This window comes from Stigmatopora argus, chromosome 1, assembly GCF_051989625.1.
Source record: "Stigmatopora argus isolate UIUO_Sarg chromosome 1, RoL_Sarg_1.0, whole genome shotgun sequence".
NCBI classification, from domain to species: Eukaryota; Metazoa; Chordata; class Actinopteri; order Syngnathiformes; family Syngnathidae; genus Stigmatopora; species Stigmatopora argus.
Genome location: NC_135387.1, coordinates 25,144,429 through 25,172,410, shown reverse-complemented (window position 1 = coordinate 25,172,410; position 27,982 = coordinate 25,144,429). Strand labels below are relative to the sequence as shown.

Sequence of the window (27,982 nt, the reverse complement as noted above, 5' to 3'; positions counted from 1 at the left end):
CTCCACAGTTTCCAGAATGGATGTTCATAAGCCCTCTTTCTGAGAGAAAACTCATTGCAGATGTTATCTTTTTGACGCCTGTTTTCATTTGGAACGGCCAAATAATTGGTAAATTTAGACCCGGTTACAGAGTGACTAAAACTGGAGTTGGATTTGAAAGCCCTTAAATGGGAAACTGGTGAAAAGATGGAATTGTAATGTAGATGCATAATGGCGACAAAAATGATTCATTAAGTCATGATCATCGCTTTCCGTTATGCTGGGAAATGTCAACATCCTGCAGAATGTAACTTTTCACGTGAAAAATATTTATTGTAAACTGGATCAATTCCCATGATTCTCAATGAAGAGTGATTCAAAAAGAATAAAGTGATCTGAATGCGACGACGCCTGTGTACTTAAGGCGGTACACGGTCGATTGGTCGCCGGTCTTTTGGTCGCCGATCTTTTGGTCGCCGATCTTTTGGTCGCCGGTCTTTTGGTCGCCCAGAAGGTAAGTGATAATTACCATTTAAATCGTTGCTCAAATTCCCTAAATACAAACTGCAAATTATTATTTAGTCATACTTAATGCCCTATTAATTATTAGGCTAAAGAAAAGCTCCAAATTTCCCGGACTTTTATTGTTTTTGTTGGAGAACTTGTTAAGACCCTGACTGACGTAGCTTCTTAAAGGGACAACGCATGTACATACAAACTCTTCTACACTCACACGTCGGCTCAGTGAAACTTCTCATGGCCATTGTTGGCTTTTATTGATGCGTAGACCGTGTTGTTTTACCTTGTTTTGTCGCCGATCTTTTGGTCGCCCGTTGTCGCGGTCGGGGCGACCAAAAGACCGCGACCAAAAGACCGGCGACCAAAAGACGGCGAACAAAAGACGGCGAACAAAAGACCGACGACCAATCGACCGCACACGACTTAAGGCATGGTGGGGAAGCAAAGACGGTCTTTCTCGTTAAAAAAAATGCTGAAATAGCACTCCTTGGAGGGTTTTGGGTAGGCGGACAAAGTGACGGATTGAAAGGGTGGGGATGGTTTTGAAAATCAAAAGGGGAGTTTGGAGACGGTGATGAGCGAGGGCAGCAAAACACAGCTGCCGCGTCGTCTCGAGGCGGCAAGTGGCAAGCGGCAAGTTCTCACCTCCTACAACTTGCCTGATGTTGGGGCTCCTGAGGATGAGGAGGAGGAGGAGGAGGAGGATGGGTGAGAGCATGACTTGGCGGGGGATGAGGAGGAAGAGGCGGTGGATGCTGAGGGACGTTAGGGAGAGGGCGGAGGAGCGGCGGAGCTTTCTTAAGCCGGGGGAAGGTGCGTCGGAGAGGGGAGTGGGCAGGCACAAATCGGCCCGGTCCTACCTCCTCCACTTCCCGACCCTCCGCTTCCTCGCTCGCAAGACTCACGGTGGGAGGGCTGACGAATCGGAGAGCTGACTGGCTAGGGAAGCTGGCCAAGCGTTGGTCTGATTGGCTGCCTGGTTTTAGCTACACACAAACATAGAGAGGCGTGTCGGGCGGGGTGGGGGGAGATACTGCACGCTAAGCAAAACAGCAAATTTCTATAGAGGTGGGTGTCCACAAAAGCATGCTGCTTTTCTCGGCACTGGCGGATCATTTATTGATGAGACGGTTCAAGTGCACGAGCGAAAGACGTGATGCTGAGAATCTGTCTTTTTGTCTAACGAAATAACGCATCTCATTAGAATACGATAAAATTCTATTATTTACGATTTCATCAAGCCAGGTTTTCTTTCTGGAGAACCAATCAATGTTCAGCTGTATTTGCTGTTTGGATTTTTGAAGTGACACATGATGCCATCAGAGGGCGCTAAAGTACTGTGGAAATAGTTTCAGGGAATCAATACCGTGTCATTTTGGCAAATTTCAAGAAACCCATGGAAATTGCTACATAGCAGCTTTTAAGTTAAGCCCTTGAGAGATATTTTTGCAGCAATTTCTTTAAACATATGTAGCATTATGTGTACCAAGCACTGAAAATAATCAGGAAATAAAGCTTCCCCCCTTTATTTTATTTAATGTTTTTACTTTTTTGCATCATTTTTTTTAGTTTGTTTCTTTTAACAATTCAAAAAGAAATAGGGCATAATTTATAAAATTGGTTTGGAGAGCGCGCTATCAATTACTCGGTTTTTACTATTCTCAGCAGGTTTACCTCATGTCTCCGAGTACTGTCATACCAAACTCATTATTGAAGTATTTCTATATCAAATGGCATTATGTATACTTTTTTTTAAAAACTGCAGTATTATACAACTCATCAATTTTGCTTCGGTTCTAAAAAAAGGTAGTCCATTGGATCCATTTATTATATTAGCAAATATGCTTCCTTGTACTACAAGGTAACAATAACACAATATTTGGTTGTGTATGTGTTGTAACCATGCATGATGTGCAAACATGCAGATACACATCAGAACAGACAATCTGTCTACAGGACTTTGCCATCTGGCACGGGCAGGTGAAGACCTCCATGCACACTGACCTTTATCAGAGGATTGATGACTCCAACATTGGCACTGGAGTTAAAGACCTTGCTGAAGCCTGTTTCTCTGTTGACCAACTCGAGCTGATAAAACTTTTTGTCATCCTGTTTTAAGACCAACACAATGCCAAAAAACTAAGACCTTTGCCGAAAACATTTGCCGCAAAGGTATTGACTGTTGACTCACCACCAGCTTTTTGACCAAAGCCTCCCTCTCTGAGACCATCTCACGGAGCTCGGCGATAAGATGTAGGTCTTCAGGCCGGCTCTCTCTGTTTCTCAACTTCTCTTCGGTCCCCTCTAGTCTGGAAAAAGAAGGAGGGAAAAAGTAACAAAAAGTAATAAATGCAATAGTAGGAAGGAGGCACGAAGAGAGCCATTCGGGAAGCCTTTCGCTCTGGCTCTTACATGATTTGCAAAGCGGTGATCTTGTCTTTGAGAACCTCCTGAGCCTTGTTGAAGTCTGCCAACATGATATGAGTCTCTCTGTGATGGACCACACTGAGCTCTCCCAACTCCCTTTCCTGCCTCTTAGCAAAATCTTGTTCGTGAGCCCTGCAGAGGCCAAACGTGCATTTAAGGCAATAACACACATGCAGATACACTCATACTGATGAAAATGGTATCCTGGACCACTAATGTCTCAGAGAATAATCATAAAAATACACGCATATGGAGAGAAAAGCGTCATTTTAGACAGCGTCATCTGATCTGGGATTGGTATGTATTAAATCCGATTTTATTTAATTGTCATTAATCTAGGCGATGCGTATATATCCATTGAATGGGATTACCTTATCTGGTGATTAGCCTCACTGCGAACCCGAAGCACCTCTTTGCCTTTCAACTCCAGTTCTCGAGTGAGTGTGTCAATGGTCTCGTTCAAAGTGTGGATCTCGTGGTCCAGATCTGTGATGCGGTTGCTACGGGAAAGCACTTCTGTCTGAAAATCTGAGATTCGAACTACCAGCTCTTGTTCCTGCACAGCACAGAATCCCGGACGAGTTCATTTGAACTTGCAAGCAGATACGAGCAGACCCAAGATGAATGAAAATGAGCTCTTTGCTACCTGTTGGCGGCTTTGCTCCATAGCTTTCTCCAGGTCTCGTTTAGCATGAGAGTTTTCTTTCAGGTGGATCTGCCTCAGGTGCTCTATGGCTGTCGCGTGGAGGTGGTTTAGCTCAGCACGGAGTGACGCTGCCACAAAAAGAGATTGGTGATCAAGAATAAACCTTAGTTACAGTTAAATCATTGAGTGGACAAATGTGATCATCCAAAATTCAGTGTCCAGGGAGATCTTAAACCTATGACAATCTGACTGGATGAGAGTTGACAAATTTAGTGAACTCATGGTTAGGATACAACTAACGTGAGTGTGATGTACGCTCAGGGAACACGGTATATACTACAAGAAGGTCAACATTATAAGCCGGGAACATTGTCAGGGACCCATACCACCCTGGTCACAACCTGTTCCAGCTAGCAGACGCTACAGGTCTCACAAAGTACGGAAAAATAGGCTTAAGGACAGTTTTTTTCCCACAGCCATCAGGACTCTGAACTTGCGGTAGCATGACACACAATCCCTTCTGTGTAATAACTTCGGGGTGAGGTAACATGAAGGACGTTGGGCGGTGCTTCCTGCTGGCTGACTGAAGGTAAGTGGGGAGACAGTGAGAATTAAGTCATCCGTTTTTTTTTCTTTGTTGGCATTTGCGAGGCAAACTTTTCTGCAGTCGCCGGGATTTGGTTGCGCTCAGGGGGGTGATGCGATGTATCCATCCTTCCAATTTCATCATACGCAGCTGGGTATGATGACAATTAGGCTTTTGTCGAGTCAATGATGATGACAAAGCCTATGTCTGATTATTATTATTATTATACCGCTCGAATGAGATCTGGAGTATATGCGTCTAAATGTGTATAGATGAAGTAAATTTCATAGATATTTGATCACCCTCCAGAGAGATGGACCAAGACGTGTAGTCGTGGCCAAATCAAACGGTTGCTTGCAGCAATTACCTATCTTGGCTTTGCCCTCATCTTCCAATTCAAATCTCAGCGTTTGTAATTCCTGGTCTGACTGCTGTCTGAGGATGTCCAAGGTTCTCCGGTGGGCCTCCTTCAGAGCATGGACCTCCTCTCTTTGCTCTTGCTTCAGGCGTTCCTCAAGGGCCTGGGCAGTGACATGAAAAAAAAGGTAGAACAAGGTGAATGGAAATGGAAAATCCCTATAAATCGGAAGTCTCATAATTTAGCTGATATAAAACCCTTTCAAATTAAAATAGAATAGATTAGATCTTCTTTGTCTGATAGTCTGGCAGCAAAGTGGTAATCGGTAGCCCACAACGATAAGAAAATCCAATCAAACAAAGCACACAAAAGTAGGAAAATCAAATTGTTGGGGTTATTCTGGGATATTATTATATATGTGCGCATTAATCATTATATGTATGTGTGGAATATTAATCATTATATGTATATGTGAAACATTAATCGCTCAGTATAACGTTACCAAGGACACTTCCCCCTGCAGCTGGCCCCGAGGACATTTAATTGTTTTGAGGACTATTGACCTGACAGATCACACAGTCCCGGGCCAAGGACTGTTGATCTGAGTTCGCAATGAAGATCTGTGAAGGACTCTTAAACTGCTTTGACTTGGATTCTGGCAGATGGCGATAATCGAATCACCCTCCGAAAATACTTGCATATTGTTTTAAAATAGTGTCGCTCGTTTCACCTTTTATGGAAGTTGTTTTGCTTACTTGTGCAAATTCTTACGCAGTTGTTTTTGGTTTCCGACCTGATATGCAATTGTTGTTGCAGTTGTTTTTTGACCTTAATTGTGTTATTCGGTTCGCTTATGCAATCGTTTGAATAAGATAACTTTAAGTGTTTTGATTATGTGCGACTAAATGGACAGAAAAGGATGCCTTTCTTCAGAATGCTCCGGTGGCGAGGACGAGCCAGGATCGATTCTCACTTGCAAATTATCGCTGGATTATGTCTCCGATGTCTCCCCTTTTATTAAAGTATACCTATTAATTAACGTATCACAAATCAATCACATCAAAATCATATTTACAAATATATCCATTAAAATGTTTTCTAACAAACTAAAACTCAAACGCCCCCTCAAATCATTCAATCAATCACTTCACGAATTATTTAATGTGACCTAATATATTTTAGCCAGAAATATATTACGGGAACAAACTATCCATGACTGCTGTAAGAAGCTAATGGATTCCTTCAAATAATGATCATTTAAAATCATTTATACTTGGGAAATTAGAAATAGTTAGGAAGTAAAACCCATCACTTAGTCTTCCCTGTTTCTGCTGCCTAAGGATTTTCTTCACAGGCTCACAAGTCATTCGAGGGCTTTCCACAAAAGCCCATTTGTGTGATTAAATGATAAATTAATGTTCCATGCTCACCATTGGCAGAGCAACCACTCAACTCTATGATTTCTGCTGTGGAGTAAATGACTTCAGACAATGTTGTGCTTCATTGCTTGTATTCTTTAAGATCTTCCTCTTTAACCCGATTTTCATTACTATTCCGTTGCCAGAATTAATCATTTTAATGAGGTTTCACACTGAAAATAAAAGGAAACTGCATTCCAATTTGTTTGGTTCATTTGCATCTTTTTTTTCTCCACTTGCCATTCTACTCTGATGCAACGTCTGTTCTGATCTTTTTTTTGGTCCCCTTTGGCATGCATATATACCCTGATTTGATGCTGCCGAGCCTCCTCCATGGTGCTCAATGCACAGCAGTGAGCCTCTTGTAGCCGATGTTCTCTCCTCTGGTGTTCTCTCTGCATCTCTGCGAAAAAAACAAAGCAGTAAATAAGGGTATTACCATATTCTACAAATGAGGCTATGTAGATTAACATATTTCTCCAGTATGTTATTATAAAAATGCGACAAATTAAATGTTTGTTTTAACCACGTCTTAAGCTAAACTAACCATCTTATGATCCTCTTTCACAATCATTTTAATACTGTGCAACAACGCCACTTCTAAAAGGTCAAGGTGTACACATTAAAATTCATTCGGGCAATGAGCTTAAATTTTGTTAAAATAAAATAAAAATGCAAGTCTGTTTTTGTATCAGGACAATCCATGCTGCACTTGTTTCGGAATTTGGTAGTCCAGTCTGTAACTATACTGACTGTGTCCTCACACACTCTACTGTAGTACTTCCTTATACCAAATGTAAGTCAACTTTCCATTGACAAAACCAGTTTCTCCTCCTGTAGCAGTTAAAGGGAATGGAATAAAGCCTGTGGATTGGGTACAAGACAGTCGGCGTTGTTCACTCCCATATCAAGCTTGTGTGTCTTAACCTTGACTGAACACCTCAGACTGGTACACGGTCGATTGGTCGCCGGTCTTTTGGTCGTCGATCTTTTGGTCGCCGAACTTTTGGTCGCCCAAAAGGTAAGTGATAATTATTATTTAAATCGTTGCTCAAATTCCCTAAATACAAACTGGGAATTACTATTTAGTCATACTTAATGCCCTATTAATTATTAGGCTAAAGAAAAGCTCCAAATTTCCCAGACTTTTATTGTTTTTTGTTGGAGAACTTGTTAAGACCCTGACTGACGTAGCTTCTTAAAGGGACAACGCATGTACATACAAACTCTTATACACTCACACGTCGGCTCAGTGAAACTGCTCATGGCCATTGTTGGCTTTTATTGATGCGTAGACCGTGTTGTTTTACCTTGTTTTGTCGCCGGTCTTTTGGTCGCCCGTTGTCGGGGCGACCAAGAGACCGGCGACCAAAAGACCGACGACCAAAAGACCGACGACCAAAAGACCGGCGACAAAACAAGGTAAAACAACATGGTCTACGCATCAATAAAAGCCAACAATGGCCATGAGCAGTTTCATTGAGCCGACGTGTGAGTGTATAAGAGTTTGTATGTACATGCGTTGTCCCTTTAGAGGAGAGTGGTGAATGTGGATAGATGGACATGTAGCTTAGCCTCCTAAGCTCAGACTTACTCACCGAAACCCTGGGGTTCGATCGAACCCAGGTTAAGAACTACAGCTCAAATAATGGACTTACCCTTGAGCTGTTGACCCAGCAGCTCCCTCTCTTGGTTAAACTGAGACTGCAGCTGCTGAAGGGCTGCCTGCGACTGAGACAGCTGCAGCTCCAGAGACTGTTTCAACAGAGAGATCTGCAGGGGGCGACGAATGACGTGGACACACATAAACAACACACACCCCAGGATTAAAATCAATGTGAATGCTGGGAGCCAAAATGTGGTATGTGTGGTGGCATGTTATTCGAGAAAGATTGATGACAAATAATAGATGTAGCCCTGTTGCATTGTGTTTTAGAGTATTATTGATAGCCTCTCTAACGATGATATATCTGTGGTTGTCTATACGGGTGAATTACGTCAAGAAATTACATGTACCCGATATATAGCCCAAACCCAAACATGCCATATTAGTTATAGCAACAGCATGATATGGAAGCCCCTCATTTCAAAATATTACGAGCTTGTCAGTGAGAGCCAAGAAGCATGTTGTTGGAGGCGATACAATGTTTATGAGATGCTTATGGGGCAGTGAAGGGCACGACTCTCCTTCATTCCCCAGGCTGTTAAATCCCCTGCAGGATTTGGTGAAGTAGGATGGAAATGGGGAGCTGTAGGGTTAGATGGCTTTAACAGGAAAGGATGTGAAGAAGAACCAGTAGAGATTAGCTGGTACTGAATAAGGCAGTGTGGATGAACAAAAATGTTCATGGCTTTTTTCTGTGTTCACTAGGATCATAGTGAAAATTTGAAAATTTAGGGCTTAGATGTACAGTTTGGATTGCTGTTTTTGAGTTTTTTTAAACATAATTATTTTGGGAAACGCATCAAATTTTGGAATCAAATAAATGTAATGATTAAGAATATATCTATTTGCTTTGGGGCCAAGTAGGTCAAGAGCTAAGCAGCTCTGCCCTTACTTATTACCTATCTATTTATGTCTAAAATGCCTTTCCTATTTCTGCATCCTCACCCTCTTGCTACTGTGACAACAAAATTTCCCGAATACGGGATGAATAAAGTTATCCAATCCAATCCAATCCAACAGCAACAGCAAATTGACACTTGTATGGCCTTGGCTGATGACATTACTTTGGCACCCTATTTTGTGTTAGACATCATCTCAGATGCCACAGCAGAATTTAAATTAAATCAAAAGATAGAAGTGAACAAAATCTCTGTACCCTCCAGATGACATTTATACAACAGATTCATTTATGATTTTCTCTTTATGTTCTAGTTCAACTATCACCTAAGGGGGTACTTTACTAAATTTGATCGATCAGACTTCACTGAGCCACAAGCCATAGTCCTTTTCTTTGTCAAATAAACAACAACAAAAAAACAGAAAACAGTTCTAATCTCATTTTGCTGTTGGGCAGGAAGCCAGAGTCAGTTAGTAGAGAAGGAAGCGAAGCAGACTTTCATCTGTTTAGTTTCATTGTTTTACCAGGCAGCCTTTCCTTTTTTTTCCATGTAGGTAGGTATGCTGTCTCTCTCTCATCCTCAGTTGCGCCCTGTTATGGTAATTTTGTCTCCAGTTTGATCTTGTATGGTAGAATCCCCGCGGAATCATGTTCTTTGGGATTTACTTCCTCCTCTGACCCACTTTTAATTGCGTATTCCCACTCGTCGCGTGTCTTGCCGACTGTTCTCCATTGAGCCATATGCCCTCTGTTAAAATCCTTGCCTTTAATTACGTCATCCGTTTCAACTATGCAGATAAAAACTGTTACAAAAGTTATTTTTATTGGACAATTTTAACATTTATGAATTTCATACCTGTCAACTTTTTTTCCCGTATTTTTTTAAACGTTTTTTGACCATTTCAAATTGAGTATGCCATATAACAACGGGATTTTTTGAAGTAAGTTTTTTGTAAAACCGATCTCGTTTTACCCATTTCGACTCTAATTTGGATCGTCTCCTTCACTGTTAGCAGACGAAAACGTCATCGTCGACTGCTGACGACTATTGTCATGCTTCAAGCATGATGTGCGCACGCACATTCCCCTTCCACATACTGTGTCAGCAAGCAATGTACCCAGACAGTCAAGCTGTCAGCGTCATCTACAGAATCTTGAATTTAGTCCATACAAAAGTCAAGTCCACTTTGGGGAATTTTTTTTGACTTTTAAGTGTGCCCTATGTGAGTAAATATGTGCCGCGTTGCATTTGTGCTGGTTTATTATTGCTTAATAAGTGGAATTGCAATCATTAATAAGGTGAGCAATTGGCCGAGCTTGACAGGTATGGAATCTTTGGAAATCTTCATCATTTATTTTTGAACAATCTTTGACAGCAGCACTGTCGCCGAGTAATTTGCGTGGCTGTCTTACAGTTCGCAATGATTTGATCCCCGGTCCGTTTGTGAATACATTTGGATGAGAATGTGATTATTATCAACACCTGAGGGTTAGGTGTTTGGCTATTAATTATGCATAGAATAAAAAATACAATAAAATGCATAGTAAAGATGGGATCTTGCTAGATTGCCCAGGTGAAATAAAATCTTGTGTGGAGCATTTTTTGAGCTAACCAAGTCGCAGTTCGAAGAAATTTCAGTTATTTTACTGAGGTTTTCAGATAAACAAATTGATTTATGATTGATTAGATCATCGCCTGCTCTCTGCCCTCACTGGAAGACATTGCCAGCCCTCGTTACCTCAGCAGAGCCAGGAACATCATCGGGGACCCATACCACCCTGGTCACAATCTGTTCCAGCTGCTGCCCTCTGGCAGACCCTATAGGTCCCACAAAGTACGGACAAATAGGCTTAAGGACAGTTTTTTTCCCCACATCCATCAGAACTCTAAACTTGCGTTAACACAACACACAATCCCTTCTGTGTAGTAACTTCGGGGTGGGATAATATGAAAAGATGTTTGGGTGGTGATCTGCCTCGTACTGGCTGACTGAAGGTAAGTGAAAGACAGTGAGAGGTAAGTGAGAGTCCGTAACTATAACTTATTAGGTCTTTTGCCGAGAAAACGCACCTTATGGAGAAGCACTACCAGTTGCGTCATACGCAGTTTCTGGGTGTGATGACAATTAGGCTTTTGTTGTTGATGATGACCACAGGGCCTATGTCCGATTATTATTATGATGGTTATGTGGGTGGGGATTGGTAAATGTGGATAGATGCACATGTAGCTTAGCCTCCTAAGACCCAGACTCTTGCAAGGTATGCATTTTAATTTTCTCTTTGGTATTTAGGCAATAATTGGGACCTGATGAGTCTAAAAACAAAGAATTCTCTTTTTAAATGATGTCGTTTTCTGAGAAAAATGCTGTCCACAGTGGACAGGTAGTCTTGTGACAAGCAAAAATATGATGTCCACACATGTGGACGCCAGGTCCTAGGAGGTTAAATGTGACAATTTTACCCTGGTCTGTGGTTACTGCCTACGGCCTGTCACACCGTGTTTTCATCCTAGGCCGTGGGTGTCTTAACAAAAATCAGGACAGGTCTCTTTTGGCGCTTTACTTTATGACTCATCAGAGCTTTGACTTACCCAGAGGCAAAGCCAGGACCCTCAGCACTTGAGCCCTAACCAGAGTGGCTCGAGCAGCCTTACTTCTGTAACCTTATCGCAAATGCGGCTCTTTTCTCGTGATTAAAGCTACAGTGACACGTGTGTAAATAAATTCAGCATATAGTGTTGCTTGAGGGGGTATTATGCAGTTTCTTTCACTGCTGGAGGCAAAAGACATTGAAAGCATATATAAATAGCTCTTCGGGTTCATTGACTGTAGCAGAGGGAATTATGGGGATTGTCCAAAAAAGGCAAATGTTATTCACAGCTTACTGTGAATCGTTATTCACAGAGACACACAGAGGTGCACGGCAACATCAGAGCAGACCACATCTGTCAATCAAAGTGGGAGAGGTGATGGAAAGTTGATGAAGAACAGCTGGCGCAAACAGATGATCAACTGGTCATAATGAAAAAATTATTTTTGCATAATTTTGGGCTTTCAAATTTAGCATTTGGAGCTCAGCAGAAAGAAATATAAAATTGGGCGTGATCTAAAGCCAATATTGCTGCACAATTCAAATCTTTTTGCAGTTTCAAAGGACCAGCTTGACCTGCTATCAAAAAATAATCAAGGTTTTCCTTCACATCCAGAAAATACATCACCAAATACGTTGCGTTTAAAACTTGTTTACCTGGAAATGTTGCATTTTTAAATTCTGGCTTTAAAGAAATCGCAATATATTGTATATTTGTTAGGCATTTTCTCCTCACATGCCAAAGGACTAAATTTGGCTGAAATTTTGCACTTTAGTTATAGATCAAATACTCATGCACCATTCCAGGGTGGATACTGGTTCATAAACCTTTTGTAGGAACCAGGTAAAGCTTTTAAACTACAAAAATAGCTTCATGAAGGGTTTATCTTCTGTGAGCTTGCACTCTTCATGAAAAAAAGTCCTCTTTTGCATCCAAAACTGCAATGTATGACTTTTTGTTTTTACCTGTTCGAGCAAGTCTTCCACCTTCCGCTGCCAGCCCTCTCTTGCCGCCATCATTTCTAGCTCCTTTTGCTGAGAGAGCTGAGTCAGGGCTGCCTGTTTGTCCACTTCATATTCCTCGCTGAGCTCATCCCTCAGTAGACGCACTTCTTCACTAAAGACGGACGCAAATAATTTGAGAAACATTTCCCTCCAATAAAGAAGTGAGATATATATTTATTTCTTTTTTTACCGAAGCGCTTCTCTCCATTTTTGTTCCAGGTTGTCACCCATTTTGTCCATTTTTTGCTTCTCTTCCGTTCGAATGGATATCACTCGGGCTTCATGCTGCTGCTTCTGGGTCTCAATCTCCTCCTACAAGCACAATGTTGGCTACTATGCGAACAAATAATGCATCTTTCCATTATTTCCCTGTGCACTGGTACACCACACATATACATGCACACACTTCCTTTCTCCATCGATATACGAGCGGGAGACTTGTCATATAATGGCTCTATCATCATTATCCCACAAATAGTCCAGCCTATTATTTCTCTGCAATTTGTCATTTCCTGCTGTTTAAAGTCTTCCGGTCCATCTCCATTGTATTCTGTGGTTTAGAACTCCATTTTTGCTCACCTGTAAGTCTGTTAGCAGGTTGCTGGTCTCTCGAACCCGGGCTCTGGTTGCATCCAGTTCGATCTTTAGCTTCTCCTGTGTCTCCCTCAAGCAGCTAATCTGGTTCTGTGCTGAGCAAACGTTCTGGTCCTTCTCTCTCACTAGCTCCTGGAGGTGGGACACCTGGAATAGTGAAAAGCAACACATATTATTATTATATTTTTACTGTACCTAATCAGTGGCGGTCCGTTCATTTTCTCGTAGCGCCTTCAACGAATCAATCCAACCCTCAAAAACTATTTTATGGCTATAAAACCTATACTGCAGCTACAGCTGCGACACATAAAAAAATCAATAAATCAATGCACAAAAATGGGGTAAAATCCACTTCCATGGCATAGTCCGTCTTGAAAATGGCTTTAAATCAACACAACAATATATTTGCTTGTGCAGCTCGCTCCAGATACAGTTTGGTAGCTCTGGCTAATCACTAGCCAATCATAGTTGGTGAAAGTGATGATGTGTCCCCATGCCTGCGAGAAGGCAATGACGTATCCCTACGCCTGCGACAAGGCATTGTGGTGTTGCCAACTCGAAATCTGATTGGTTAAAGCAACAGTCTTATCGACGCTTGTTTAATGCAGCAGAGCCTGCAGAACTGATTGTGAAGGCCTTGAGGCAGATTTCTGACCCTGGCAACAAATAATGGCTGAAATGTGATTGGTTAAATGCTTCAATATGAAAACACACATCTGGAAGCAGTGCAACCAGGGGGGAAAGCAACGAAAGGAAGCTAACAGACAATTTGGAATTATTTAATAAGTATTCTTGGACACAATATAATATAGGATTCAGATATTTCTTAGGCCAGCAGAGAAGGCCTTGAAGGCCCTGACGGCCCGCCACTGACCTAATGTAGTACTTTTGATGATCAGATGTCTTTGATAACTGTTTCCATTAAAAAAAATATATTAAGAAGAAAAAAAACTAATACGTAATAATAATACACTATTTTTCTTAATTTCCAGTGATTTTAGCATTATGCTTGATGCATGGTAATAAAAGAAGGACATTCAGTTTTTTTTGTGGTAATGGGTGTGAAATATTTATATTATTTATGTATTTATGTGGTGGCCTGGTGCCAGAGTGGTTAGCACATCCGCCATTGGTAGGCTGGTTGAAAACTCTAAATTGTCCCTAGTTATGAATGTGAGTGCACCCAGCGATTGGCTGGGAACCAATTCACGGACTTATGCCCGTAGTTGGCTGGGAGAGGCTCCAGCACCCCCATGACCCTTGTGCAGATAAGCGAAAAGGAAAATGAAGGACTGAATACTTCTTGATCAGATTCTTTCATTTAATTTGTTTAATAATTTGTGATAGTGGCACAAATTTCCCAATAAGTCGGTCCATTTGTAAATGTGTGATTATCGTCAACGCCTGTATATAGGTATCACTTATGGAATGTTAAGAATTTGATTCTAAAACTCTGTTATTGCTTTTACATTTTTTTATTATCTTTTAACGTTAGTTGTCTTTAGTTTTAGACTCCAAGGTAAATTTAAATCAGCAGTCCAATTATATTTGTTTGATGAATGTTAACCACAAGTCATCACGGTGTTGGATGGAGCTAAATTGCGATCAAAGTTAATATTCTCAAAATCATACCTCTTGATTGGCCATGTTGAGTTTGGCAGATAACTCCTCTTTCAAGTTGTCCAGCTGTTGCTGGACTCGGTCCCGCTGTTCCTCCAGAGACAGACGCTTTATCTCAAACTCCTGACTCATTTTCTGCAGAGAAGATTTATCGCCAGATGAGCCACCGGAGATGGATGTTTACACTTGAAAGAGGAAGATTTAAAATTGGAGGACTGTTTGGGAAATGCGGGAACAGGGGAAAATAAATAACTCGGAAGAAGGATTGCAAGTTTAATATAGGATTGCAAGTTTTTTTTATATATATTTATTTTTGTACATTGATTTTAAGGTAGGCGGCTTGGTGGTCGAGTGGTTAGCTCTAGTTTATATTAAACTTTCAATCCTGAGATAAAAAGAATATATATATATATATATATATATAATTATTATTTTTCATTCATTGGAATTTTAGCATTATGCTTATATGTATATATACATACACGTACATATATATATACATATATATACCTATACATATATATACACACATATATATATATATATATATATATATATATACATAAACATATATATACATATATACATATATATGTATATATGTATATATATATACATATATATGTATATATATATATATATATATATATATATCTGTTCATTTGTTTTAATAAACAGAAGAATAAACTAAGATGTTGCTGTTGTTATGATAGAAAATGTATCTTTAATTAAATAACATTACTAAATCCCAAAAAGATTTGTTTCGCAAAATTGCGTCATCACTTTCTTATTCTCACCATAGAGAGGTTGTGCACAAAGGACGTCAGTTCCTTTTTCATTTTTGCCCGCGAAATGATTTTAAATGAATTATTCCCAACTCGGTTCTTATATCCTAATGTCAAACATCTCCTTTTGGAGAATGAAAGCTCTTACAATCTGGCTGACAGGTGGTGTTAACCTAATCCAACACAGAGCGCTTATCAACATTCACCGTTTCACACCACAGAATCAGTTCTCCTCAAGGACCAGTGAATCATTTGGCATGCCCAATCGAGCTGCCACCTGCAGGCGAATTGAAGAAATTCTGCTGCAGTCTTATCACAGCTTTGGAATTAATAGAGCATGAAAAATTAGTGGCATCTCTTTGGAAACTTTTTAATATCTTGCCTGCAAGGATTAAAAGTTTACAGGCAATCCTACCAGCAATTCAGCTTTAAAAAAATGACCACTTCTGCATCCCTCTCATCTCTGTCCTAGCACATACGCTGCATTTTGCATCCTAAGAACAGACATTGCTCATAGGACACGAAGCACAATTCATTTCACCATTATTCATTCATTCTCTCGCAGTGTCGTTCTCATTTTCTTTAAGGGACACCTACAGCCTTGCACAATGCACACGGGTAGGATTTATTGTCAGTGAAAATCCACCAATTAGCAGTCAGTGCCAATCAGCCTTTGAAGTAGAAGAGCAGAGACTGAGTGGGCACACAATAACAAAAGATTAATCTCGTGTGAAGTAAAACAGTTCGTTGTCACGGAGGGTAACTCATTTTCTGCAGTTACGGAAAACAAACAAATCCACGGCCAACTGTCCTACAAATACACGCAGATGCGTGTTTGGAAGACGAAGGAAGAGGAGAACTTCGAGTGGGAGATGTGCTTTGACCTAATTAAACTTGTGCCGTCACGGAAGGGGGATGTGCATTTCTTAGCCATACATTTATCTAAAACAAATTTTAGTGGAAGGGCTAAAATTAATTGCTGGTACTCATGCACGCCTAAGAGAGATAGAAAAGCCAGTGGCTGTATGTCTTAATCACTGCATATGAAAGTTGGTACCTGTCAGACTTCATTATCGTCAACCATTGATGGGATGGTACCCGGACGTTTCGTCGACGGCGACGAATAACATGTACACACACGCCAATAATACGCAACTTATTGATAATTTTGATATTAGATATTTAGATATTAATGCTCTGACATTTACAAAGTCTCTCTCTCTCTCATGATTATAATTTTGAGAACGAGCGAATCCGGCAACGAATAACATGTACACACACGCCAATAATATGCAATTTATTGATAATTTTGAGAGCGAGTGAATCCGGCGACGAATAACATGTACACACACGCGAATAATACGCTACTTATTGATAATTTTGATATTAGATATTTAGATATTAATGCTCTTACATTGTCAATGCAATTACAAACTCAGTCTCTCTCTCATGATTATACGCAACTTATTGATAATTTGGACATTAGATATCTAGATATTAATGCTCTTACGTTGTCAATGCAATTACAAACTCACTCTCTCTCATGATTATACGCAACTTATTGATAATTTGGATATTAGATATTTAGATATTAATGCTCTTACATTGTCAATGCAATTACAAACTCACTCTCTCTCTCTCTCATGATTATAATTTTGAGAGCGAGAGATTAACTGGTTGATCGCTTTCAACAGTAAACTCTTTGTCTCTCTCTCTCTCATGATTATAATTTTGAGAGCAAGCGAATCCGTCGACCAAACGTCCGCTCGACGAAACGTCCGCTCGACGAAACGTCCGCTCGACGAAACGTCCGCTCGACGAAACGTCCGCTCGACGAAACGTCCGCTCGACGAAACGTCCGCTCGACGAAACGTCCGCTCGACGAAACGTCCGCTCGACGAAACGTCCGCTCGACGAAACGTCCGCTCGACGAAACGTCCGCTCGACGAAACGTCCGCTCGACGAAACGTCCGCTCGACGAAACGTCCGCTCGACGAAACGTCCGCTCGACGAAACGTCCGCTCGACGAAACGTCCGCTCGACGAAACGTCCGCTCGACGAAACGTCCGCTCGACGAAACGTCCGCTCGACGAAACGTCCGCTCGACGAAACGTCCGCTCGACGAAACGTCCGCTCGACGAAACGTCCGCTCGACGAAACGTCCGCTCGACGAAACGTCCGCTCGACGAAAGGTCCGCTCGACGAAACGTCCGCTCGACGAAAGGTCCGCTCGACGAAAGGTCCGCTCGACGAAACGTCCGCTCGACGAAACGTCCGCTCGACGAAACGTCCGCTCGACGAAACGTCCGTTCGACGAAACGTCCGTTCGACGAAACGTCCGTTCGACGAACTGTCCGTTGACCAAAGGTCCGTGGACCAAGTGTCCGTGGACGAAACGTCCGGTCACGAGATGGGCTCCACTCACTTGAAAACGTCTCCAGTTTTCATTTGAAATTCACCTCGCCGCTCTTAGTTGCCATTCTTTTTAACCTGTTTATTTTCTTGGCACACTCGACTCCAATGACCCAACTCACCATGATTAGAAGCTTCTTCTCTTCCTCTTTCTCCTGCTGAGCCTCCTCCCTCATGGCACGGTGTTTCTCCTCCATCTCCTCCCAGGCCCTGATCTGGGCCTCCTTGTAGCGACGCGACTCCTCTTCGTAGTGAGCTCTCAGTCTAGAGAGCTCCTTCTCATATCCCTGGTGCTCCTCGCGAAGAGACTGACGAGAAGAGAGGGCTTTTAATGGGATCATAAGAGCTTGCATTTCTGGCCACTTACGGCGACTCAAAAATGCACCTGCTCCAGTTTCAGCACTTGCTGTTTGTGCTGCTCACTGGCCACCTGGTTCTGGTTAAGCAGGGCCTCACGCTCCTTTTCCAGCCTTCCAATTTTCTCCTTTAGCCGACTCTGTTCTTGGTCCAGGTTCCTGATGGATGCCTCGTGGGCCATCTGGGTGGCCTGTAGAGATCCGATCTGACCTGTGAAGGAAGGATCAAATGGTGAAAAAAAGTCTTGACTACTACTATAGATTTGTTACAACAAAAAAGTAATTCTGGACATATGGAATGTTAAATTGGTACACGGTCGATTGGTCGCCGGTCTTTTGGTGGCCGATCTTTTGGTCGCCGATCTTTCGGTCGCCGATCTTTCGGTCGCCGGTCTTTTGCTCGCCGATCTTTTGGTGGCCGATCTTTTGGTGGCCGATCTTTTGGTGGCCGATCTTTTGGTGGCCGATCTTTTGGTGGCCGATCTTTTGGTGGCCGATCTTTTGGTGGCCGATCTTTTGGTCGCCGATCTTTTGGTCGCCGATCTTTTGGTCGCCGATCTTTTGGTCACTGACCTTTTGGTCGCCAGTCTTTTGGTCGCCCGGAAGGTAAGTGATAATTACCATTTAAATCGTTGCTCAAATTCCCTAAATACAAACTGCGAATTACTATTTAGTCATACTTAATGCCCTAGTAATTATTAGGCTAAAGAAAAGCTCAAAATTTCCCGGACTTTTATCTTTTTTTGTTGGAGAACTTGTTAAGACCCTGACTGACGTAGCTTCTTAAAGGGACAACGCATGTCCATACAAACTCTTATACACTCACACGTCGGCTCAGTGAAACTGCTCATGGCCATTGTTGGCTTTTATTGATGCGTAGACCGTGTTGTTTTACCTTGTTTTGTCGCCGGTCTTTTGGTCGTCGGTCTTTTGGTCGCCGGTGTTTTGGTCGCCCATTGTCGCGGTCGGGGCGACCAAAAGACCGGCGACCAATCGATCGCACACGGTTAAATTGAGAAGCACTTGCTGTTAAACTATTAAACAAAGCATTATTTTCCTATTGTATCCTATATTGTTGTCGTAATCAGGGGGATTCAGTGAGCATATGCTACAGGTTGGTGTCTCACTAGCTTTGTGGAGGATCTCCGTGGCCTGTTGCTGTACTCGTTCCCTGCAGCCCTCCAGTTCATACTCGGTGTCCTTCAGCTGCATGACCCAGATCTCGCCGTCCTGGATGGCTTCTTCCAGCTGCTTGTGCAAGTTCTACACAATATTAAAAATGACTCATTAATCTTGTAGTTTGTAATGGCCCCAGGTCATGAATATAAATATGTTCATTAATATGTGCTGTCCCTTATTAAATAAATCAAACTCAAAACAGCAATAACTAGCTGACACCACTCCAACTCTTGCTTTTACCAGGAGGTGGTTTGCTTTCTTTTTTTCTTCTACCAGCAACAGTTGTACTCAAAGACTATGTGAACGGAACCTAGAGATTTTATTCTGTATTCTTTTTGTTCATATTCCAATTTTGCAGAATTTTCGTACAGGGCTAAAATATGTATTGTTCTCTCCCATGTAATGCCTTTGCTCTCATTAGTGGCACAATTGAGAAATTGTTGTTATTGTACAACCGAGCCTATTTCTGCCACTGCAGTGTGTAGTTATTGATCAAACTAGCTGCACAGCTATACCTCCTCTCAAAAATACATCTTCCCTGGATACCACATTCTACAGAAGAGCTTGTTGCCATTATTTTCAGTCACTTCCCAAGCATGGTGATTCTGAGTATGTGAGGTAGCTGATGGCTATCATCTATCATTGTGAAACGGAAGGCTCACCTGATGGGAAACTATATTTCTGCTGCTACAGGCTTTAAGCACATTCAGCAATAACACAGAGACTATGGATTTTTTTTTACTATGTTGAAACTCATTCATATTTTTTTTTGATTCATTCCAATTTTGCAGTGTTTTAGCAACACCCTACAGTCAGTCAACTGCAGAAAAAAAATCAAGAAATAAAACACATTTGTTTCTGGCAAATAAATAAATATGTTTTAATCTTACTAGTATACTTTTCATACTACATTGAGCTTTCAAAGAAAGTCAGTTTTTTACCTTGATGGTTCCCTCAGCATTGACCAGTGATGTCTGCAATCTGTTAGTCTTATCCCGGTTTTCACGGGCCTCCTCCTGGGCTCTCTGTAGCTCGCTTCTCAACTTTGATAGCGAACGCTGCAGTGCCGCCTCCTGCGATTGGAACTCTTTCCGAAGCTCAACCTGAATATGCAGAGGTCAATTAATGACGTTCGTAATCGAACCTTTAGAATGAAGGACAGGTGCTCAGGAAAAAAAAGGTGTATGTTGCAAAATGGGCTGCTGAGGATCCACCTCAGTCCTTTTCCAGGCCAGCAGGTTTTCAGTGGTGAGCTGGTGCGTCCTGGTCATGGCCTCCAGCTCCCGCTCGTAGTACTCTTGAGCCTTCCCCAGTTTGGCCTCGTACTCCTCCACCACCCGGACCTTATCCTTAGTCAGTTCTTCCACCCTTTCCATCAAGGAGTCAACCTATACGTGTACACAAATAAAGCAGACCGTCCTTTTTGCTGTTTGCTTTTTCCTCTCTTGTTTTGCTTCTCATTCACATTCCATTTTAAGATTATAGCAACTGCGTTTGATTGTTTTTTTTAAATTATCTGTTATATCAGTTGATAGAAAAGTAAAACGTGAGTAAAAGAGAGGGATGACATGCAACAACTCACATCTGCACAACACCCAAACTCAGTGTTTTCTTTATGATTAAATTAAGTCACCAAAACGGCAATTATCCAGTTCAGTAACTTCCTGCGCAAACTGTCTTCATTAGCCAAAGTTAATGAGCGTCAATCTCTTCTCTCTTCCTTTCTGTCCCACCTCTTGTCTATGCAGCTCGGCCAATTTCTCCTGGTCTTCAGTGGAGGTGGCACTCTGGTTCTGCTGGCTGTTTAGGAGTTCCTCCACCTCCTGGCGGTGGTTGGACCTCAGCTCCTCCAGCGCTCGACGCTTATCCGCCTCAAACTGGGCCTGTGACTGGCTGAATGCACGCAGCTTCTCCTCAAAATCCCGACGCATCTCCTCCACCTAGTGAAATCACGGGAAATATTCCATTCCATTTGAAGTGCTGGCGTGCGAGCGGTGCCGAGCTCAACTCTTGTGCTATTTCACTCAGAAATTGCAAACATATTTTAAATTTAATATCCTGACGTAAGCCATCAAAGGTGAATGCTCGCAGCTTCCTTGGCCCTCCTGACACAAGAAATCGTACACAGAGAGGAATCACACAGACATGAGGTTAAAAAATAGAGAGAAAAATGTATCATGCTATGATTAGAAAATCTACGGCTTCGTCCGGATAGTCGTACGAGTGACAAGATGCCAAAAAGTGATGACATGGATGAAGTGTGTGACATGGCGTGATGTATAATATTGGAATATTTATATTTAGTAAAAAATGTTTTTTTGGAGGGGGTATCGTGTGCGGTCGATTGGTCGCCGTTTTTTTGGTCGCCATCTTTTGGTCGCCGGTCTTTTGGTCGCCCCGACCGCGACAACGGGCGACCAAAAGACCGACGACCAAAAGACCGGCGACAAAACAAGGTAAAACAACACGGTCTACGCATGAATAAAAGCCAACAATGGCCATGAGCAGTTTCACTGAGCCGACGTGTGAGTGTATAAGAGTTTGTATGTACATGCGTTGTCCCTTTAAGAAGCTACATCCGTCAGGGTCTTAGCAAGTTCTCCTACAAAAAACAATAAAAGTCTGGGAAATTTGGAGCTTTTCTTTAGCCTAATAATTAATAGGGCATTAAGTATGACTAAACAGTAATTTGCAGTTTGTATTTAGGGAATTTGAGCAACGATTTAAATGGTAATTATCACTTACCTTCCGGGCGACCAAAAGACCGGCGACCAATCGACCGTGTACCGGAGGTATTAGCTTTGTACAGTTAGGTTAAAAAGTGAAAATATATGTTCACAATGTGATGGTTAAGTTGTGGGGTTATTTAATAATATTTATTATTTTTAGCTGTAATTGTGAGAGCAAAATATAGAGCAAAGCAAAAGAAATAAATGCTCTTCAAATGAATGACAAAATGTGGAATAAACCTTTTTATTCACCTGTTGTCATTCATCCAACAAAACTAGGAATAAAGGTTTTGTAAGTGAGCCTCATAGTCCCGAAAATACTGCAATAACACTACGGAATGATTTTAAGCTAATGTAATGTAACCAAGTGACATAGGCATGGCTCCTAGTATCAAATGGAATACCCAAAATGTTTCTAAAATTGTATTATATGTACTTTTCAGTACTGTTGAATTGAGTTGATGCATTAAGACATTTTGTGTGAGTGTGGTGGGCTGGGTTGGTGTATACCTCTCTGCTCATGGAAACCACCCGCTGTGTGTGTTGGGCCTCTGTGCAGAGCTGTGAATCCTCCATTCTTTGTCTGTACATCTCGAACTCTGCCAGAGCCTACAACGTGAGAACCATTACCAAACAGAGACCACACTAACGATAAGAAATTAAATCTCAAGACCTGTCGTTTCATGTGTTCATGAAGTTCGACTGATTCCTCAAGACATGCTAGCCGTCGCCGTAGGTCAGCCTCGTCAACCATCTTGCTCTTGAACTGCATAATTTTGTCTCGGGTTTCTGTCACAATGTGCTGCACCTGAGTGGAGGAAAAAAATGCAAGAACATTCTTTTCACACACAGCCATCAATCGAATTGGTGAAGATTCCAAAATGATTGAATGATTCTTACACGAAAAGCTGTACGTATTGCCTTATTGGCATTTTTCGCAGGAAAAAAAACTGAATTGAGTTCTTTGAGGAAAAACAGATGCATTCTAAAACAATCAGTACCTCATCTTCGTGTGTCTCCCTCAGCGAATCAATTTCCTCTTCATGTTCATCATTCTTTGTGTTGAGAGCATAAATAACCTGGAAAACACGAGGACGGTGTGAGAATTGGTGGTGTAGCTTCCATGCAAAGAGTCAATCTGAGATCAGTCGCTGTGGAATGATGAGGAACATTCCCCACACACTGTAAACTGAGAAATAATGAAACTAACTGATGGCACATTGTCTTTGTTTATGCCGTTTTGTGTCGTAACTAAAGGCTCAATTGAAGCGAAACATTGAAACTTAGGTATAATGTCTGCATGTAAAAAAATGATGTCAGCAATTCACCCTAAAAACTCAATAGTAATTGTTGGATTCCCAATTTTCGTGCAGGGATTACTTTCCTGATACGAGCCTCATGACGACATAAAGGGGCTGCATTTGTCATTTCCAAGAAATCGGACTAAAACGGCTGTAAGAGAGTTTTTGATGATGGTTGAGGTATTAAAATTGCTACCAAAATGAAAGTCTCTACTAATTCCCACACCATTCATTGAAAATATCTTGGTTAATACTTCATCCCCAGCACCACTAAGAAGGACTGTTCATCTGTAGTTTATTATTGGCTGCTGGGTTTCATTCGTATTTTTGCTGAAACTGAGGAAACACTTCACAAATGTTCAAATTTATGAATGTTCTCCAGCATTAAACCTTCACGAAGCGATGCAGAGCCTCAAATGAGAATGGCAACACCTTCTCAATCATGCTCACTCGCTCCAATTGCTATAATCTGCCTTTACAAGTGCTGCTAGTGAGTGATACGCTCCTGCGGACAAATGAGGTTGATAAGCCTCTCTCAAGTGAAGCCCTTGCCAATATCCCACGTAATGTTTAACCATAGTTGGCGCAATGCTAAACCTGCTGGAGCTGGCTCATCCATGATTATTAAAGAGGAGCTAAAGATAATTTAATTGCATTGAAGCACGGCAGAAGCTTGGTTTGCCTGCTTACTTGAACATTCAAGCCGACGCTGATGTTACAAACACCTGCATTAAGTGCAGCGAAACCAAGATGGTGCATACAAGTCAAATTGGTTCCATGCTATTGACAAACAACAGACAAATTTGGACAGAGAACAGCTCATACCTGAAAAACGATGTAAGTCGGTGCAAGTTTATCTCAAGGCGACGCTGTACAACAATTAAATGCGTTATGCAATCAAGAGGTTCTTTTGTTACAGCTTCATCTGTAGCGTTTAAAGGCCATAAGAAAGTTCCATCTCAGCCTTCTGTTCTGTGCAAGGCTTTGATTCCCAGCCGCTCCATCAGACATGGAAGCCGCCTTTAATTATACATGATTATTATAATGATGCCTGGTGCTTTCATCTCTTCTTTTATTCTCACTTTCCTCTTTCCCCCGAAAGAAATATGCGTCACACATTTATAAGGACGCAGAAAAAAAATCCGCAAATGATGCAGATGAGACACTTTTTCTGTCCCAAGGGGTTGAACACAGTTGGACTCTAATGCACGAGGTTGCAGATAAATGTTTATTGACCTGGCAGGTGCTTACAGGCCAGCCAAAAGATACAACAAAAAAATCCTGGTTCCAAAAACACGATACAGAAACCATAGGAAAAAAAGATGATTGCTATGCCTTAGCTTTCAACAACAAGGTGAACATAGAAAGACAGAAAGCCACCAAAATAAAAGAGCATATTAAACAACATAAATCAATACCGCTGTGAGTGTCGTGCAACATTATCAATGTGCTTCTGCTTTTATTTTCTGATAAACTTGTCTCTTCTCCGTTGTATGAGTTAAATCACATGGTGCTTGTTCTAGACATTATTTTGGTACGCCAGTAATGTTGCACAGTTTTCAACATTGAAAACTTCACAGGGATATACGTAAAGGGATATAAAACAGAAAATGCAGAATTGAAGTTTAATTGGTACATAATTCCGCTTTTCATAACTCAGATTGGATCATTATTGAAACACCTACCTTCTTCTTCCCTTTGAAGTACTCATACATAATACTGGATAGATATTCTGAAATACTGTCTTATCCACTATCTAAATGATTTCAATTGTATTACTGAAAGTTTTCCGACACAATAATGATTTTGTTTTGTTGTGAACACCTCTGAAACGCACACGTTCCTGATATATAAGGTTTTTTTATTTTAAGTTTTATTCTGAACAATACCATTGGGTCTAGCATCTTTATAGAATGAGCATGTGGGTTTGTGTCTTCATTTTAGTGAGACACTTTTGATGATTCAAATGGAAAAATCCGCCTACCACAGTTAGTTGGATTAAAGGTTAATGTTGAGTGAAAAAAGTGGTCATCTCTGAATAATGTTAGTGAAACGTAGTGACGAGCGAAATATAATTTAATATTCCTCAAATAGATGGATAAATGTACGCTGTATGTCAGGGGTCGGGAACCTTTTTGAAAGAGAGAGCCATAAACAATTCCTATTTTCAAATGTTATACCTTGAGAGCAATAATCACAATTTAAAAGACAAACACATGCACATTTTTTAGTCATTTTACCACTTTTAAAGTAAAAAAGTCTCTGAATTATTTTGACAACATTGTTAAGATGTTGCTAATCAATGAATGTCAATGAGTTCAATGAGAGAATGAATGCAGAAGACTAATGAAAAAAAATATCAATGCCACAGTGTGAAGTTCCTATTGGTGCGTTTGGGACTCTTTTCTCTCACCACCGGTTTCCATATTTTAGCTCAGAGCCATATGCACCCATCAAAAGAGCCACATGTGGCTCCCGAGCCATAGGTTCCCTACCCCTGCTGTAGGTGTTTATTCGGAATGATAACTTTGTGTTCCATATGTCTACTTGTTTGTTTTAAATTTATATTTTGTTATTGTTTTCATGTATATTCTTTTGTGACATGTTTAGGGGCTTGCTGTTAGTGTATTTCCGACATAAAATATGTAACTTGGTGCAATATTGATGAAGAAATACTCTTTTATACAGAGAAATAGTCTCCCATTCCTATATTTGGGAGTGTATAACAAGATTAGTGAGGAAAAAAAGTAGCATTGCATGCTAATCTCAGCACAATGACGCAACAGTAAGGAAAAAAATAACTCCCATTTGAGAACAGTTGAGATGCAAAAGCCGCCGATGTGGTTTAGCCACACAATAATAATCCTCATTATTGTCTTTGTTGCCTGCAGTTTACAGTCATGTCATTTGTTAGCATTGAAGCACAAAGGGCCGGCCGGCTCGGTGTGGTTAATGCGTCGGCCTCACAATTCTGGGGTCGAGGGTTTGATCCCAGGTGGGTCCTTACTGTGTGGAGTTTCCATGTTCTCCCTGGGCTTGCGTGGGTTTTCTCTGGGTATTCTGTTTTCCTCCCACATACTAAAACAATGCATGCAGGCTAAATTGCCCCTAGGTATGAGTGTGAATGATTGTCCTTCTCCTTGTGCCCTGCGATTGGCTGGCCACCAATTGGTACACGGTCGATTGGTCGCCGGTCTTTTGGTCGCACGGAAGGTTATTGATAATTACCATTTAAATCGTTGCTCAAATTCCCTAGAAAACAAACTGCGAATTACTATTTAGTTATACTTAATGCCCTATTAATTATTAGGCTAAAGAAAAGCTCCAAATTTCCCAGACTTTTATTGTTTTTTGTTGGAGAACTTGTTAAGACCCTGACTGACATACCTTCCTAAGGGGACATACATGTACATACAAACTCTTATACACTCACACGTCGGCTCAGTGAAACTGCTCAGGGCCATTGTTGGCTTTTATTGATGCGTAGACCGTGTTGTTTTACCTTGTTTTGTCGCCGGTCTTTTGGTCGTCGGTCTTTTGGTCGCCGGTCTTTTGGTCGCCCGTTGTCGCAGTCCGGTCGACCAAAAGACGGCGACCAAAAGACGGCGACCAAAAGACCGGCGACCAATCGACCGCACACGCCACCAATTGAGGGGTGTCCCCTGCCTGGTGCCCGAAGTCAGCTGGAATAGGCTCCAGCACCCCCCGCGAACCTTGTGAGGATAAGGACATACAACCAAAACAAACTGGGGGTTGAATTCGCTCAGTCAACCAGTGAGGCTGTCGCATCCACCACATCAATTGACCTGAATTTCTTTGGACTGTGGAGCAGGTGATTTGGCTTCATTGCGTGTGGTAAATCCCCAAACGTTTGAACCTGCCTTTCTTTTTCTGAATATTACATAAAATACAAGGATGCATCTTTTGGTCTTGCACTGCAGGCTCAAAGCCATTCACACACTGCTGCCAACTCCAATCTCCTACTACGATAGTACACACTCAGGTACACAGACTGACAAAACCCCTGCATCCCCCAAGATTACGTAAACCCCCCCAACCCCTCCTTTAGTCTTTCTCTGCTGGCAATGGCTGCTGCTCTGTGAGAACGTGCACAGATTAGACAGTGGATTTTTGCCATTGCAAGAAACAGTAGGACATTGCACACATACATGCCAAGGTAGGATGGACACACAAATAAAATCATATTCTCAAATTCAATCCTGACCAAACTTGAGCATCTGCCACACTGCGCCACATTCATTCAGTACTGAGATGGCATCATCGGCAGCATGTTTACAATAAACAAGGTCCCGCAGCAAACAAACAAACAAGCAACAAACAAAAAAAACATTTCTCCACATCACTCCTTAAATGCAAACCTGCACCGATCGGACAAATCTCACCTTAGTCAGCTGCGCAATCTTCTTGCTCATCTTTAAATGGAGGTCTTGCGTGTATTCCAGCGTTAAACTCCCGTCGTAGAACATGCTGGATGTTGACGGCGAGATGTATTTGGACGCTCCGCCGCCGCTGGAGCCGCTCGTCGAGCTTCCGTACGCGGGCTGCCAGCCTGTTCCCGTCGCCATGTTTTCACACGACTCTAAACCCAAATATTTGGCCTAAAACGGGGGGAAATTGAGCTAGCTGCGTCTAGCCGCCGTTCCATCGAAAGGGGGATCTTCCCATCGTACTATGCGCACCAGCTGCTCAATGATAAGACGCGGAGACGCGCGCCTGATGCTGTTTAGTCGATGGAGCGCATGCACGCACGCGGTTTTCATTTATTTATTTATTTATTTATGTTTTTAATCGGTGGCTGTCGGTGCCAAGTGTTCATTCAAAGCAGTCGACGGCTGAAATGTTGACGCAGGATAAGCCCGTCCAGCGGCGTCCCGTATCCAGGCTGGAGAAGCAG

At 41.7% G+C, this 27,982-nt stretch overlaps 1 protein-coding gene across 4 annotated transcripts in view; it reads right to left on the bottom strand.

Moving 5' to 3' along the window:
* LOC144083712 (protein FAM184A-like) overlaps positions 1 to 27,982 on the bottom strand; it is a 32,562-nt gene extending 4,580 nt beyond the window's left edge. For 2 of the 4 annotated variants that reach the window (XM_077611759.1, XM_077611763.1), the window contains exons 1-22: positions 27,471 to 27,982; positions 22,768 to 22,845; positions 22,440 to 22,574; positions 22,277 to 22,375; positions 20,771 to 20,977; positions 20,252 to 20,425; positions 19,979 to 20,140; positions 18,986 to 19,121; positions 17,888 to 18,069; positions 17,625 to 17,810; positions 14,318 to 14,440; positions 12,671 to 12,832; positions 12,282 to 12,403; positions 12,053 to 12,203; positions 7,592 to 7,706; positions 6,239 to 6,336; positions 4,525 to 4,678; positions 3,572 to 3,699; positions 3,297 to 3,481; positions 2,911 to 3,057; positions 2,690 to 2,807; positions 2,503 to 2,607 (exon numbers count right to left, since the gene is read on the bottom strand). In XM_077611759.1, coding sequence (XP_077467885.1) covers positions 2,503 to 2,607; positions 2,690 to 2,807; positions 2,911 to 3,057; positions 3,297 to 3,481; positions 3,572 to 3,699; positions 4,525 to 4,678; positions 6,239 to 6,336; positions 7,592 to 7,706; positions 12,053 to 12,203; positions 12,282 to 12,403; positions 12,671 to 12,832; positions 14,318 to 14,440; positions 17,625 to 17,810; positions 17,888 to 18,069; positions 18,986 to 19,121; positions 19,979 to 20,140; positions 20,252 to 20,425; positions 20,771 to 20,977; positions 22,277 to 22,375; positions 22,440 to 22,574; positions 22,768 to 22,845; positions 27,471 to 27,653 — 3,150 coding nt within the window. In that variant the 5' untranslated portion in view covers positions 27,654 to 27,982. Of the gene's footprint in view, positions 1 to 725; positions 1,485 to 2,502; positions 2,608 to 2,689; positions 2,808 to 2,910; positions 3,058 to 3,296; positions 3,482 to 3,571; positions 3,700 to 4,524; positions 4,679 to 6,238; positions 6,337 to 7,591; positions 7,707 to 12,052; positions 12,204 to 12,281; positions 12,404 to 12,670; positions 12,833 to 14,317; positions 14,441 to 17,624; positions 17,811 to 17,887; positions 18,070 to 18,985; positions 19,122 to 19,978; positions 20,141 to 20,251; positions 20,426 to 20,770; positions 20,978 to 22,276; positions 22,376 to 22,439; positions 22,575 to 22,767; positions 22,846 to 27,470 lie in introns of those variants that run through there. The other 2 variants (XM_077611750.1, XM_077611743.1) reach the window with 2 other exon arrangements.